The sequence below is a fragment of the Lipotes vexillifer genome, unplaced genomic scaffold (assembly GCF_000442215.2).
Source record: "Lipotes vexillifer unplaced genomic scaffold, Lipotes_vexillifer_v1.1 scaffold667, whole genome shotgun sequence".
Lineage (NCBI taxonomy): Eukaryota > Metazoa > Chordata > Mammalia > Artiodactyla > Lipotidae > Lipotes > Lipotes vexillifer.
In genome coordinates this window covers 256,188-270,556 of record NW_006769289.1, presented here as the reverse complement: position 1 = coordinate 270,556, position 14,369 = coordinate 256,188, and the positions used below count along the sequence as shown (strand labels likewise).

The 14,369-nt window shown below is 39.5% G+C and overlaps 1 protein-coding gene across 1 annotated transcript; it reads right to left on the bottom strand.

Annotated features, from left to right (window-relative positions):
* Nucleotides 1-1,900: 1,900 nt before the first annotated feature.
* On the bottom strand, nt 1,901-9,332 carry MRPL19 (mitochondrial ribosomal protein L19). The gene is made up of 6 exons (XM_007445535.1): nt 9,212-9,332; nt 8,902-9,019; nt 6,152-6,270; nt 5,803-5,937; nt 2,576-2,757; nt 1,901-2,448 (listed from the first exon to the last, which is right to left on the bottom strand). The coding sequence occupies exons 1-6, from the start codon at nt 9,312-9,314 to the stop codon at nt 2,227-2,229; spliced, it is 879 nt and encodes a 292-aa protein (XP_007445597.1). The 5' UTR covers nt 9,315-9,332; the 3' UTR covers nt 1,901-2,226.
* Nucleotides 9,333-14,369: the final 5,037 nt, after the last annotated feature.

The window sequence follows — 14,369 nt, the reverse complement described above, 5'->3', positions numbered from 1 at the left end:
CGCACACTGCCAACGAAAGATCTGCATGTCTCAACGAAGATCCTGTGTGCTACAACTAAGACCCAACACAGCCAAAAAAATAAAGATAAATAAATATTAAAAACAAACAAACACAAATACTATCACGAACATCCTCAATGGTAACAGAACAAATCCACAGACAAGAATATAAAATAAGAACTGAGTACTATATAAGAAAAGGAACTTTCAGAAATCATAAAGGGATCTTGAGATCTAAAAATATAGCAAAGAGTTGGAAGACTGAATCAAAGAGCTAAAGAAGAGATGGAGAGAGGGTAGGAAAACAGAGATCCAATCCAACATCAAAATATCAGTTCCAGGGCTTCCCTGGTGGCGCAGTGCTTGAGAGTCCGCCTGCCGATGCAGGAGACGCGGGTTCGTGCCCCGTTTCGGGAGGATCCCACATGCCGCGGAGCGGCTGGGCCCGTGAGCCATGGCCGCTGAGCCTGCGCGTCCGGAGCCTGTGCTCCGCAAATGGGAGAGGCCACAACAGTGAGAGGCCCGCATAACGCAAGGAAAAAAAAAAAAAAAAAAAAAAAAAAAAAAATATCAGTTCCAGAAAGAGGGAAGCAGAGGAGAGGCAATCAATGAACACTGAAAGTTTCCCAGAACTGAAAGATATGAGATACCGCATGGAAAGGGTTCATCAAACAGCTAAGATAATGAATAAAAATAGACCCACACCAAGGCACATCGCTGCGAAATTGTACTACCCTGAGAACAAAGGTATTCTACAAAGCTTTCAAGTCACATTCAAAGAGCAGAAATCAAAATGGTTTTGGATTTCTCAACACAACTGGAAATAAGACAATGAAGCAATACCTTCAAAATTCTGAAGGAAAATGATCTCCCACCCAGAATTTTATAAAATATCAATCAAATATGATAGATATGCAAGGTCAAAAAATTTACCTATATATTGATACTTTCTCTAGAAGCTAACAAAGGGTGTGCTTCACCAAAATGGAAAACAATAAAGCCAATAAAATGGAAAACAAAAAATCCAGAAAACAGATCAGCACAGGAGAAGAGTAAATGCAAATCCCAAAAGCTTAGGCACAAGAACATAGATTTAAGCAGAATGATTCAAGAGACAGGTTAATGGTTACCCTCATCAAGATCAGTGCTAGCTAGTACTGTACTCTTAAACTTGAGGAACAGCATGCCCAGGTGAAACTGGTCCTAATTATCTGTAGGTTGGTCTTTACCATGTATGATTACATGCCAGCTTTCCATTCCATCTCAGCTACAAGGATCAGCAAAGACACTCACATCACCCTATGGAAGTACTGTCTTGACCTACTCCTTTGAGCTAGAATTTAATTCCTCATGGACTGAGAACCAGTAAATACAAAGAAGTCTACTCCCTCTGACCACATTTTTGTCAGACCATCAATTAGGCAGTCCACACTATAGGCCCTTCCAGATACCCTCTGGTGAGCCTTCTATTTAGCAGGACTCACTCATGACCTTAGTCATGAACTTCCTCAAAAGTGACTTTTGTAAACTCTCATGGAAGCTGAAGCCAGACTATGACCCAAAGACTTCGTTATGCTCTCCCTGAAGCTTTCATGTAATAATGACAATGTTGTCCTTTTATTCCTGCCAACAGATTTTTCAAAAGTAAATATATTGTTTAAGAGTGTATGTGTATGCAATAAAATAAAAATGCAAAGGAATGATTAACACAAAGTCAGGATAGTGCCTACATCTGTAAGAGGGGAGTGATGCAATTACAACACACAAGAGTCTCCTTAGATTCTAGTAAATGCTCTATTTCTTGACCCTCTTAGATATTACAAATATTTCACTTCTTAACCTGATGGTGAGTATATGAATGCTCATTTTATTATTACTCTTTAAATCATAAACTTTTTGAATTTATAATTTACTTCACAAATTTAAAAAATCATCCTATCCACTTCCTTGCTCAGATTCCAAGCTCAATGAAGACCATTCTGGTAACAGTTTGACTCTATTGTAGCTTTGCCTCCATTAAGAGAATGGACATCAGAACACTTGGCATGTACATTTTTCTTTTTCAAGTAATAAACTGGTGTGCTAATTTTTAAAATAATATTCATAAAATAATGAATGTTTGGTTGATTTAATGACTATGTCCTTATATATGAGATTAAATTGGTTTCTAAATAAATCTTCTGAGAGTCAGTATATCCTCTGCAAGTAACCAAACTCATTCTCAGATCAGGAATTTTTCGATGCTTCAATTTCATCCCATATTGCAGCTTCAATTTTTGAAGTGTCATATTCCCTCATCATATCAAACTCAAGCCATGGCTGACTCCACTTCTGGGCTTCCTTCATTTGCTCTTCAGTTAAACAAAGGTCAAATCTGATCCCCTTAATATTAAATTTTGGACGTTCCCAGCGTTTGGACCACGGCTTGGGCTTCATTTTTACTTTCAGCTAAGGAAGATATAAGGAAAGGAACAAATTAGGCTGATAGTTGCAAGCAAAAATTCTCCTAAAAGTTTTCTTTAAGATGATTCTTAGTTTATACTTGAACTTCCAGTCCCAAATGTACAACTTATACCTGATTAACAGGAACTTCTTGGCTAGGATCTTGTGCTATTGGCTTCATATTCATATCAAAAGTGCTGTACTCAGGAAGGGCATCTCGCAAGTATAGCAAGCTATCATCCAGCCGTTTCTGTAATTTGACTACTTGGATCTCCTGGATTCGAGGGTTATAAAGTTCAAAGCAAATCTCAACACCTAAAAGAGAAGAAAACATATTCTTATAATCTAAATTCAGATTCCTGCATACACCTCATACTATAAGAAAAGCTATTTCATGAAGGAATTAGCTCAGGGTTTTGCATGTAGGAAATGTGATATAAATATGTAATCTTTAAAATGAAGATTATTGAAAGAAATAGAAATGAACAAATCCATGTAGATTAAAAAATGAGAAAACCTGAATTAGAATGATAAAGTCTAAAGAAAACTGTCTTCTATAAATATATTGAGCCATTTATCTCCTCGATTTTGATAGTATTAAATTAGTTGGAAGTTTGAATAAATTCTTCACTTTGTTATGTTCTTGTTTATTTCCCAATTACTTAAATAAAACTCTATCTTCTACATTTTGAGCAACAGAATTAATGATGCAAAAAAGAGTAAGTACATTTTTAAATTCTAACTTTGATTTAGAAGTCCTCTTAAGATGGCCTAGGTTTGTTAACACTCTGGAGCCCTCCATAGGAGAAACAGCTTTGAGTGTTTCCAAGATGCTGACATAAAAGGTTAATATATATCATCTGTATCATCACACATTTAAAAGGAAGAGTGTATTCTGAGGTTTCCTGGAATAATCCCAAGAGAAATAAAGATAGTAAAACATATGATCAACGTTAACATCAATTGTTTAATATCAGGATTTAATCCAGTATCCACTGTACATCTATTCTGTTATAGGCACTGATTTAGGAGCTGTGCCTATGGCAAAATCAAAATAGGTAAAATCCTTCTCTTCTCATAAAGCCTACATTCTAGTGGATGACAAATGATAAATAAAACAAGGTACTTTCATATAGTGAAGACAATACAGGGTGATGACATTGTGACTGGGGAGGGGGCAAATTTATGTATGTATGTATGTATGCATGCATGCATGCCACACCGCATGGCTTGCGGGATCTTAGTTCCCTGACTAGGAATCGAACTTAGGGCCCCTGGCAGTGAGAGCACTGGGTCCTAACCAGTGGACCACCAGGGAATTCCCAGGGGCAACTTTAAATAGTATAGTCAGGGAAAGGCTCTCTGCAAAGATAACATTTAAGTTGATACTATAACGAGCCAAGAATGCTCCAGGCAGAAAGAACAGCAAATGCAGAGGCTCTGGGGTCTTAACAAACCTGCCATGTTGGAAAAACTAGAAAAAGGTCCATTTGGCTGGAACATAGTAACTTGGTGGGCCAGGAAAGTAAGCCAGAGATACTGCACAGCTGCAGGCAGGAGATGATGGTGGCATGGACAAGAGTGGTAGCAATGCAGATGGAGAAACGGGCAAAATTGGGATAACATTTTTGGAAATTGAGCCATGAAAACTTGCTGATTGACTGGATGTGTGAAAGAGAAAAAATAAAAATAGCTCCTAAGTTTTGGGTTTAAATAAATGGGTGTGGAGTGGTACAACTTATGGAAATAGAAAAAACTGTTAAAAGAACACATTGTGAAGTAAACAAAGAGTTCTGTTTTGAACTTGTTTTATGCTTATAAGATGCCCAAATGGAGATGTCAAATAGGTAGTTGTATGTGCAAATCTGGAACAAGCAAAGGGTCAGTCCTTGACACATAAATCTGGGAAGTTAATACCACATGGATGGTATTTAAAGCCAATGGACTAGAAAGAATCATCAAAGTAGGAAGTATCAATGGGGAAGGTACAGGCAGGTCACAGTCAGTCAAAATGTTAATGGTAGAAAATAGCAAGAGAGAACTAATACTTTTGAGTATTCTGTGTCCAGTACTCCATATAGAACATCACAGTAAACTGACCACAACCCTGGGAGGTAGAAACTCTTATCTCAAGTTCAAAGAAAAAAAGTAATCTCAGGTCTATCACACCTTTGCTCCTGCCTTTCTATTACAAGATTTCTCCAAGTACACAACCTGATTGTTGGCCCAAGTTTCTGTAATCAAGTTCTGCTGAGTTCCTACATGCACAGCGCCACAGGTCATTATAGGATAAGGAAGACAGCAACGATTCTCATATGTTCAATTTTGGGGACCAACTTTAAGTATGAAAAATGTACTGTTCCTGCCAATTTTTTTGTCTTTATTTCTTAAAAAAATTTTTTTTTAGTTTTATTCATTTTTATTTATTTTATTGAAGTATAGTTGCTATACATTATTATAGGTTACAAGTATATAATATAGTGATTCACAATTTTTAAAAGTTATACTCCATTTATAGTTACTATAAAATATTGGCTATATTCCCCATGCTGTACAATATATCCTTGTAGCTTATTTTATACATAACAGTTTGTACCTCTTAATCCCCTACCCCTATATCACCACTCTACTCTTCCCGCTCCCCACTGGCAACCACTGGTTTGTTCTGTATACCTGTGAGTCTGCTTCTTTTTTGTTATATTCACTAGTTTGTTGTATTCTTAGGTTCCACAGAGAAGTGATAACATACAGTACTGGTCCTTCTCCATCTGACTTATTTCACTTAGCAAAATACCCTCCAAGTCCATCCATGTTCCTGCCATTCTGATTCATAATTTTTCTAGAATTTTACCACTTGTTCCCCTATCTTATTGACATAGCAAATGTAATTTCGTGTTTTAAAAAATTCCTCCAATTCTTAAAAAACTAATAATTGTGGTGACTGTTGTAATATAAAGCAAAATGGGGGCCATTCATTTTAGGAGAAAGTTAACTTGCAAGGATATCATATCATTATGCTTATCTTAATGTTTTCAAGGGTTATTTGCTCCTAAAATGAATGCCCCCATACTGCTTTATAGTCACTTTTCTCCTCCTTTGATGTTGCCATGATTTGGAAAGTCTACTTCTAATGGCTGTTATCCCTGTAACAAAAGAAGCCCTCAGGAGAAAGCAAAGCACCAACTGTATTTACTCAGCAACCTCAATTCTCATACCATTCTTAGGCCACAGGCTCTATGTCATCCCTCTGAGCTCCCTTTCACTTTCAAGTTCCAGATGTCTTCACCCAGGATGCAGAAAATAAAAAAGACTCCTGAGATAACATTTTCCAGAAAATCAAAATAATGAAATGAAACCTACCTTGTCCTTCAATAGTATTCCTAAGGATAAAAGTAGCTCCAAGTCCTGTTCCTGATCTCTGGATGCAAATTCCCAGAAACTGGCTGGTTTTTCCATTGGCATATGGGTCAGCAGTAGTAACACGAAGAATGCTTCCTCCAAATTCAAAAGAAAAGTGAACTTTTACATGAGACGCAGAATCAAACAACAGCATTTCCAGGTAACTTCAAACTTCCTAAATATTTTAATATAATATTAGGGATAAGTACCTCATATGGGCAAAACACAGAGAGGTGAAAAACAATTTTCTCTTTGTCGAGAAAACTAACCCTCCAACCACTAATAATAAAAGCATCCAGCTCTTACTGACCAACATAGAACTCTGGAATGTGGAGTATTTTTCTCCTTTCTAACATATCTTTTCTTTCTATTTGAAATTTCAGAGGATTTGTTCTTCCCCTTGGAGGAATGAATTCAGGACTCAAGAACCTGTGAAAAATATAGAGTAAAATAAATTAAAAGCAAACTTAAAAGACCACTTAAAGAGAAACCATTGCTTTACCAAAAAAAGTGAAAGATTAGGATGCTGACATGTTTTATTCTTCCTTCTCTAAATAAGAAAAGTCCATCTTATTTCTAAAATTGTTGTCATTTCTCATGAAAATAGCTAACAATTTCTGAGTACTCACCCGGCATTGTGTTAAAAGCTTTATTAAACATCTGTAGCATAACTTAATGCCTACAACAACAAGGTGAGTTTGGTGTCATCATCTCCTTATTACAGATGAAGAATATGAAGCTTGGAGACGGTAAACCACAGAGCTACTACTACATTAGCTATAAACTTATCAAGCCAAGATTAACAAGACTTATTACTACATTAGCTATAAACTTATCATGTCTGTCAGATTGTGACCCACAGGCCTCACGCTGAGTTGTACATGTTATAATAAATTATGTTGGAAAAGATATAAACATATAAATCACCAATTGTAAACTAACTTTAAAAATAATCTCCCTATTAGCCAACTGATTTTAAAGTCATTATGAAATATCTAATCTGTAGAAAAGTATAAATGACATTACAATGAAAATATATGTCCCTGTCACCCATCTCAAGGAATAAATTAACAATGTAGTTGAAGCCTCTGTGCACCCCTCCCTACCCCCATAGTTAATTACTGTGGGGTAATTAACTAAATTTGGTGTGATGATTATTCCTATGAATTTCTTCCTTTTCCTCAATGTCCTACTTTAAAATGTTTCAAACCTACCAAAAAGATGAAATAGTAATACAATGAACACCCATATATACTTCACCTAATTTCACCTACTGCCAACATTTTGCTGTATTTGCTTTATATGTACATATAATTTTTTTCCAGAACCGTTTGAAAATGTCAAACAGCAAGGCATTTCATCCCTCAAACTTTAGAAGGCTTCTGCTAAGAATAAGGACTTTCTCTTACATTTATCACAATACTTTTATGACACCTAAGAACTTCAGCATTAATTCAGTAGTATAATCTAATACAGTTCATATTTAAATGTACCTAATTGGTCCTGGAAAAGGTCTTTTATAGCTGTTTGTTGCTCAATCCAACCTACAATCAAGCTTCACCTATTATATCTGGTTGTTAGCCTCTTAAACTAGTACTCTTCCCCATATTTGCATTTTTGTAGTATTGACTTTTTTGAAGAGTCAAAGTTGATCATCTTATAAACCATCCCTGGATCTGAATTTGTTTACTGTTTCCACATACTTAGACCAAGGATACACATTTTTGGTAAAAATATTACAGAGGTGATGATGTGATCTTCTTATTCCATCACATCAGGAGACACATAATGTCAGCTTGAACGGCTATTGGGAAAACTAGGTTTGATTGCTCTGTGAAAGTAGAGAATTTCCCCTGTATATTTTTTTATACTTTACATATGTATGTATGTCTCGGCGATACAAAAATGCTACCATACTTGTCAATTCTTCTGCAGGTTGCTTTTTTCACACATCATAGTTGAAGTTCATTCATGTTAACTCTAGTTCATTCATGTTTCACTGCTGTATAATAGTCCATTATGAGAATGTATTTGCTCATTCACCTACTGAAGGATATCTAGGCTGCTTCTAAACTTTTATTACAAACATTACTTTTGTGTTCATTTTTGTACATGTCTCCTTGTACATATTACTTTCCTTAAGTTGTATACTGTCTGGGTGGGAAGGTACAGACAACCTCAAACTTACTAAATTTTGTCAAATTGTTTCCCAAAGTAGTTACTCCCATTTAACTGAATTATATTGTGTTGCCATTTAAGAGAAATATTCCTTTCCCACCTTAAAAAAAAAGTTGTACTGAGAAATCTTTTCTCAATCTCTAGGTTCCATAAATTCAAGTTTATTTCAACTTAGAACCACAGGATATTTTAAATATTAAACACAAATACATATGCAGAGATAATCGAGCCGACAATATACAGCCCTTTCATAAAGCCTAAATCACACCAATTTTCCCCCCTAAAATTCGCTTTTTAATAAGGTTGTTATACAATTCTACAGAAACAGCTTCTGCAAATCCTAGATCATGTAAATTTACACGTACCTACAAAGTCACCACTGCCTGCTTAAGTGAACCAGGCTTTTAAGCACACTGTTTTGAAGAGCAAATTTCAGAAACAAATTGGTAGAAATTTTTACCACCGTATCGCTTTTTCAGGGACACTAAAACACAGTTAGTTGGGAAACTAAAACAAGGTGAGTTCTGGCCAATCCATTTCACCTAGGGAGAAAAGATTCGTTCCTTAACGTCAACAGGTAAAATACAATGTATTTCACAGAAAAATTCTCGATACGGGCCAAAGAGCTTCAAATCTGGGGAATCCCCACTTGAAATTCTGATCTAATATGACTTCAGAGAAAGTTCAATGCCGGCTTGGGAGAAGCGAGGAAGTCAAACCTGAGTTGGGTGCGCTTCACGCATTCATGAATCCTGCACACAAGCTCTTATCTGGGAGTTCCAGACCCCAGGATAAGACCTGTTTCAGACCTCGGAAGCAACTACAGGTTCTAGAGCGCACAGACCCAAAAGGCAGGAATCGCGTCCAGGTCGGGGCTCTCACCTGCTTTCCCGGCGCTGGGGACGGCGCTTGTCCACGATAATCGGTTTCGGCGGTGGCTGGAACGCGCCGGGCTCAGAAGGTCCAGTGATCTGCCGCCGGCTCGGCCCCGCGAGGGCCTCTGCGGAAGCGCACCAGAGAGGTCAAGACTGCTCGCGCGAGCCCAGAGCTCCCGCGAAACCTTGCAATCGCCCCCAATGCGCGGTCCCATGAGAGGCCTCCTCCCATGTCGCCCCTGACTTCCAGAATCGCCTCCCTTTAGCCTGACCCTAAGCTCCTTCTGTCCCCGGCTAGCAAGCCCCGCTGCACTTACGGCAGGCGACAGAGGCCGGCGCAGGGCGCAGAGCCCAGGCGCATCGAAAGCTCCAGCCCAGGGCCATTGCAGCCCGGCAGCCCCTGGCAATAGAGGCCGCCATGCTTGCTCCCTCAGTCGAGACTACAACTCCCAGTAATCAGTGCGACAAGGTCGCGGTCACTTGAGCCAGATGGCGCCTGCTAAGGGACAAAATAGCCAAGTCTTTCTCCACCCACCCCACCCCCACTCCACACAAGGGCCCGGATATCTTAGGGAAAGTGCACTGTATTTCTCTAGTTCTCCGCATGTGCCAAGTTATATCACTCTACGGGAGTGTTCTCTCAGCCTAGAAAGATTTCCTCCCTCTTTGAATCAACTCTATCTTCAATTTCTCAGGCAAGACTTCAGTATGTCAAGAATTCTCATTATAGGCTCCCATTCTTCCATTAGCTGCTCTGATGTCATTTGCAATTTTAATTTTTAGTTTAACTTAATTTTTGATTACTTGTGTAATTATTGGATTAGCGTCTAACTCCGCCATTATACTGTAAGCTCCTGAGAGCATGGAGTTTGTCTTTTGCTCACCATTTTCTCTCAGCATCTAGCTGGTCCTCACTCTTTGTTGAATGCAAAAAAAGGAAAAGAAAATGGAGAATAAATATCAGGAGAAGGAAGGATTTATTACTTACAGCAAGTAACGGGAACACCTGGGATCTTTCCCAAAGCAGTTTCTCCCTGCACAGCAAATTTGAAGAAATCTTACGCTAAGGGTACATGCATATTCATGAAGGGGCTTGAAAAGGAGAATCCAGCATAGAATGTTGCAGCTAAAAGCTAGCTAAAGCAGTTTTAGTCTCCATTATTTTATGCTCTACTCACTTTCTTTCACCTGCCTCCCACAAGTGATTTCTTTTCCTAGTTAATTGCTTTTACAAATGATTACTTTTTAGTTAGTGTTATATTGTGCACCTGGTATTTGTCCTCCTTTGAAACACTCCCTAACACTCCCTTCCATTGTGAGCATTCTTCTGTTGTGGAAGGGGGACCCCTTCCAGGGCTCTTGTCTAACACTCAGAAATGAATTGTGGAGGAGACAGGTGCTGACAAAGCAAGAAACTTTATTGAGAAGGGGCACCTGGACAGAGAGCAGCAGAGTAAGGGAACCCAGGAGAGTGCTCTGCCACATGTCTTGCAGTCTCAGGTTTTGTGGTAATGGGGTTAATTTCTGGGTTGTCTCTGGCCAATCACTGTAACTCAGGGTCCTTCTTGGTGGCACATGCATCATTCAGCCAAGATGGATTCAGTGAGAAGGATTCTGGAGGGTTGGCAGGACATATGGACTGGAGTCTCCTCTCTCCTTTTGACCTTTCCCAAATCCTTCCAGTTGGTGGTAGCTTGTTAGTTCTGCATTCCTTACCAGGACCTCCTGTTATAAGATAACGTATGCAAGTGGTTACTGTTGTGCCTGGCCAGGGTGGGTAGTTTTGGTGGTAGCTTGTTAGTTCTATGTTCCTTACCAGGACCTCCTATTGTTAAGATAACTCACACAAGTGGTTACTACTGGGCCTGGCCAGGGTGGGTGGTTTCAGTCAGTGGTTCCCCTAATAACTCCCCTGGAGAGACTTCATACTCAAGATACTTCTTGGGAATTGGGGTGGAGGTCTCCTTCTTCTGTAACTACTTCCTGCTGAGAGTGGGCATAGTCCTGCCTAGTAGAGTAGAAGTCTCTCTCTACCTGATCTAAATCAAGTTATCCCATGTCTGAAACCCTTGTAGTAACAACAATTTATCCTGAAACTGTTGGACCCTGTAGGAGATAAACCTTGTAAGCAGTTGAAACACACAGGGGCCAAACAGGATTGTCATCACTGGGCCCAGAAAAGGAAGGCAAAATTTGGGGTGAGGGCTGCAGTGTGTGACTTTCTTCTGATTGGTTTGTGGTGAGGTAACAGGGTGATGCTCCAGGAATCTTGCACTCAGCCTGAAGTTACCATCCTCCACTTGGTTGGGGGCCCCAGTTCTGCAGAAGAACTCAAAGATATTGTTATGTATACTACTTGAGGAGGAACCAGGACCCTGCCCCAAGGCTGCATTTTTGTTTCTTGACTGCTCCTCCTTTCTGTATTCCCTCCCTTCCCTGATTAGTAATGGTTTGAATCTGCCCTTTGGAACTCACGGAAGGTCAAGGAAGCTGAATGAAGCCTATTTCCTAAAAACAAGAAACAAGGGACACAGAAAGGTTTTTGTATCCAAGGGGGCCCCACAGGGTCCTGCTCAGTTTCAAGATCACAAAATGGCTTAAGCCCAAAATGTCTTCTCTTATGTCAAAAAGCTGTAACTGGTTCTTTTTCTCTGGGGAACCCCTACCCTATCTGCTTCCAATAGGTGGCAGAGATGAAAACTAAAAAGGTAAATTGTAAGTTTTGTTAAGAAATTTGAAATTTGTACTCTCAGCAATGGTGTGCCACTGGAAGGATTTCACACTCAGAGTTGTCATGGTCCGAATGCAGGTTGGAAAAGAATTTCTAGACACAAGGAAGAATGAAAAGAAGATAGAATTTATTAGAGGGAAGGGTCACTGCCAGAACAGCGGGCCAACTTCCTGATAGCCAGGGGGAGTTGACCCTGAGCAAGGGTTTCTGGTCTGTTTTTATAGCCAGGGAACAAGAGAACCTGGGAATCATCTGCTGATTGAGCAGGGTATGTATACTTACAGTGTGCAGAGCGTGAGAAGAATGGGACAAATACCTTTCCTTATTTGGGATGGGAAAGGGACAGGGCATGCTGCTTGGGAGGGCTCTGGGACATTGTAATGGTCGCAATGTTACATAGTGATAAGAGTCTTGTAACTCTTTGTTCCAGCAATATTGGCCCTTTGACTTTATCTTGTTCTTTGTCCTTGGAGCATCACAAGAGTGAGATGATTACTTAGTTACTTATTGGTCATTGCAGTTGAATTAATGTCCCAAAGTACCTCAAACTCAATGTGTCCATATCGAATACACTATGTTCACCTCCAAACTTCCTCCCCAGTATTAGCTATCTCAAGGAATGGCTTCAAAATCCAATCTGTTGCTTAAAGCCAAAAATCTCATTGTCATTTCTGATTCCTTTATGTCTCTCCCTAGGAAAAGTTCCTAAAACTACACCTGGCACCATCAACTATCTCAAATATCTTAAACTTTCTCATCCTCCCATCCATATTGCTAATCCAGGTTACCATCCTTTCTCCTCAGGATCACTGCAAACCACTGCAACTGTCTTCTCATTGGTCTTCCTGCCTCCAGTTCCCTTCAGTCGTTCTACACATAAAAACCAAAAAGGTGGCTCAGAAATGCATACCTAGTCCTTGTTTTTTCCCAGTTTAAAGCCTTCCACAGTTTTCAGTTGACAGATAAAAAATCAAATTCTCAAAGAAAGCGAGCCATGTTCTGAGGACAGAATTCAAAGTACTGCAAGGAGGGACAAAGTCTTCTTTTAACTCCAGCTTCCTTGATTAGAACAGAATTTAACTTATAATAGCAAGGAATTACACAACCAAAGTTTCAGATTAGCTAATTTTAGGCTCTCTCTGCCCACCCAAAAAGGATACTTCAAACTTTTAATAGAAGTAAAAAGGGAGGAGAGACAAAGATAATTATGACTGGTAGCCATGTTCAGAGATCAGGCTTGTCTTATTCACTTGGATTTTACCTCAGAAGATAAAGAAGGAGAGATGGGCTAGGGCCACTGGTCCTAGAGAGATTAGCAGATTGAGCTGCTACAGAAGAACGGGAGGGTGGGAGTTGGAGGAATACATGATGTGTGGGCAGAATCCCATGCCTACTGTTAGGCATATGGGAAGATAAATGGGGAAATCACTGTAGCATACCAACTATGGAAAGAGATGGCTGCAAGGATCAGCCCTAGACTACCCAGAATTATTTTTACTAGAAAACTGAATTTCACTAAGATTTGAAGAATACTAGCTTGAGAAGTATGTTTTATCTGAAAGAAAATATTCATAAAATGTAATGACTTAGACTTCTACTTTCTTTTTAGGTATTTGTTTATAGACACATATCAATGCATTTTAATCAACATTACCTAGAGAATCATGGAAGGAAAATAACAATTTGCTAGAGACGAATTATTTCTAACTGTATAATAATGTTGATTGGTTTGTTATCACAGAAGTAACACATACTTGAAGGAACTGGGATTTGATTTCCCCCTGCTTACAAGTGAATAAGTTGTTTTTGTCTCATAAACGTTGGTAGAAGACATGAGACTCCTGAGACAAAGGACTTTATTACTGATGGCACAAGAAGTAAGCAGCATGAGCATCAGCATGTTTGCAAACATTTCCTTTGCCCCCAAACCCCACATGTTGACACCATGGGCACAGATGCAATGGGTTTTCTTCACAGCTGAGGAACACTGAACTTAGTAAGTCCTTTGCTTTTATAGCAAGCAGTAAACAAGCCTGTGCTTTGTCCTGGTGAGACATGGACATTTATCTCTCAAGGTTGCTCATTGTAAACTCAATCTTGAGAAATGGTCTGGATAGCATACACACTAAGACACGCAGGAGCTCAAGAGACCCATGGAAAACTCTCTCCCAATCATACTTCACCTAGGAAATGTGAAAAAAAATAATGAGGAAAATCTACCTCCTAAACTTTGAGAAAGGTTTATGGATGGCCACGGGAATCACACTTAAAGTTCAGGTGATAAAATTTTTGAAACTGGGACACAAATACTCCTGTTAGATACACCTAAAACCTCTCACACATTCTCGACCTCACGGTTTGGGTTTGGGATTGGTATTACTCTGTCAGGGGGCTCACTGAGGGGCCCCCGTTTCCCAAATTCTCAAAGACAATCCTTCAGGTGTCCCAGAGATGGTGCTAATGTCCTCCATCTTTGAACATGGTGAGAGTTTCCTCACAGAGCCTGTCCACTTCTAAGCCCTAGCCTCTTCCCCGGTATGCTGTAAAACCTGAGCAAGTCACAGAAAAGGCTTGGAATAGCAGAGCATCCAGACTATCAGTGTGCTGGATCCTCAAGGCCACAGGCAGCCTTGGCTGGAGAAGCATGTAACACAGTGGTCTGTATGTATTAGTGGGATGTTTCCCACAGAGGCTACTAATCCATATGGATATATGCCATGAGTGGTTTCCAAACCTGGCTGTTC

What these genes read in the sequence shown, in the direction of transcription:
- MRPL19 (XM_007445535.1), bottom strand. Translation starts at nt 9,314, where the DNA reads ATGGCGGCCTCTATTGCCAGGGGCTGCCGGGCTGCAATGGCCCTGGGC. An exon ending in GCCGGCCTCTGTCGCCTGCC is followed by an intron (nt 9,020 to 9,211) that starts GTAAGTGCAGCG and finishes GCGCTTCCGCAG; the next exon opens with AGGCCCTCGCGGGGCCGAGC. An exon ending in GAATACTATTGAAGGACAAG is followed by an intron (nt 2,758 to 5,802) that starts GTAGGTTTCATT and finishes CTTCTCTTTTAG; the next exon opens with GTGTTGAGATTTGCTTTGAA.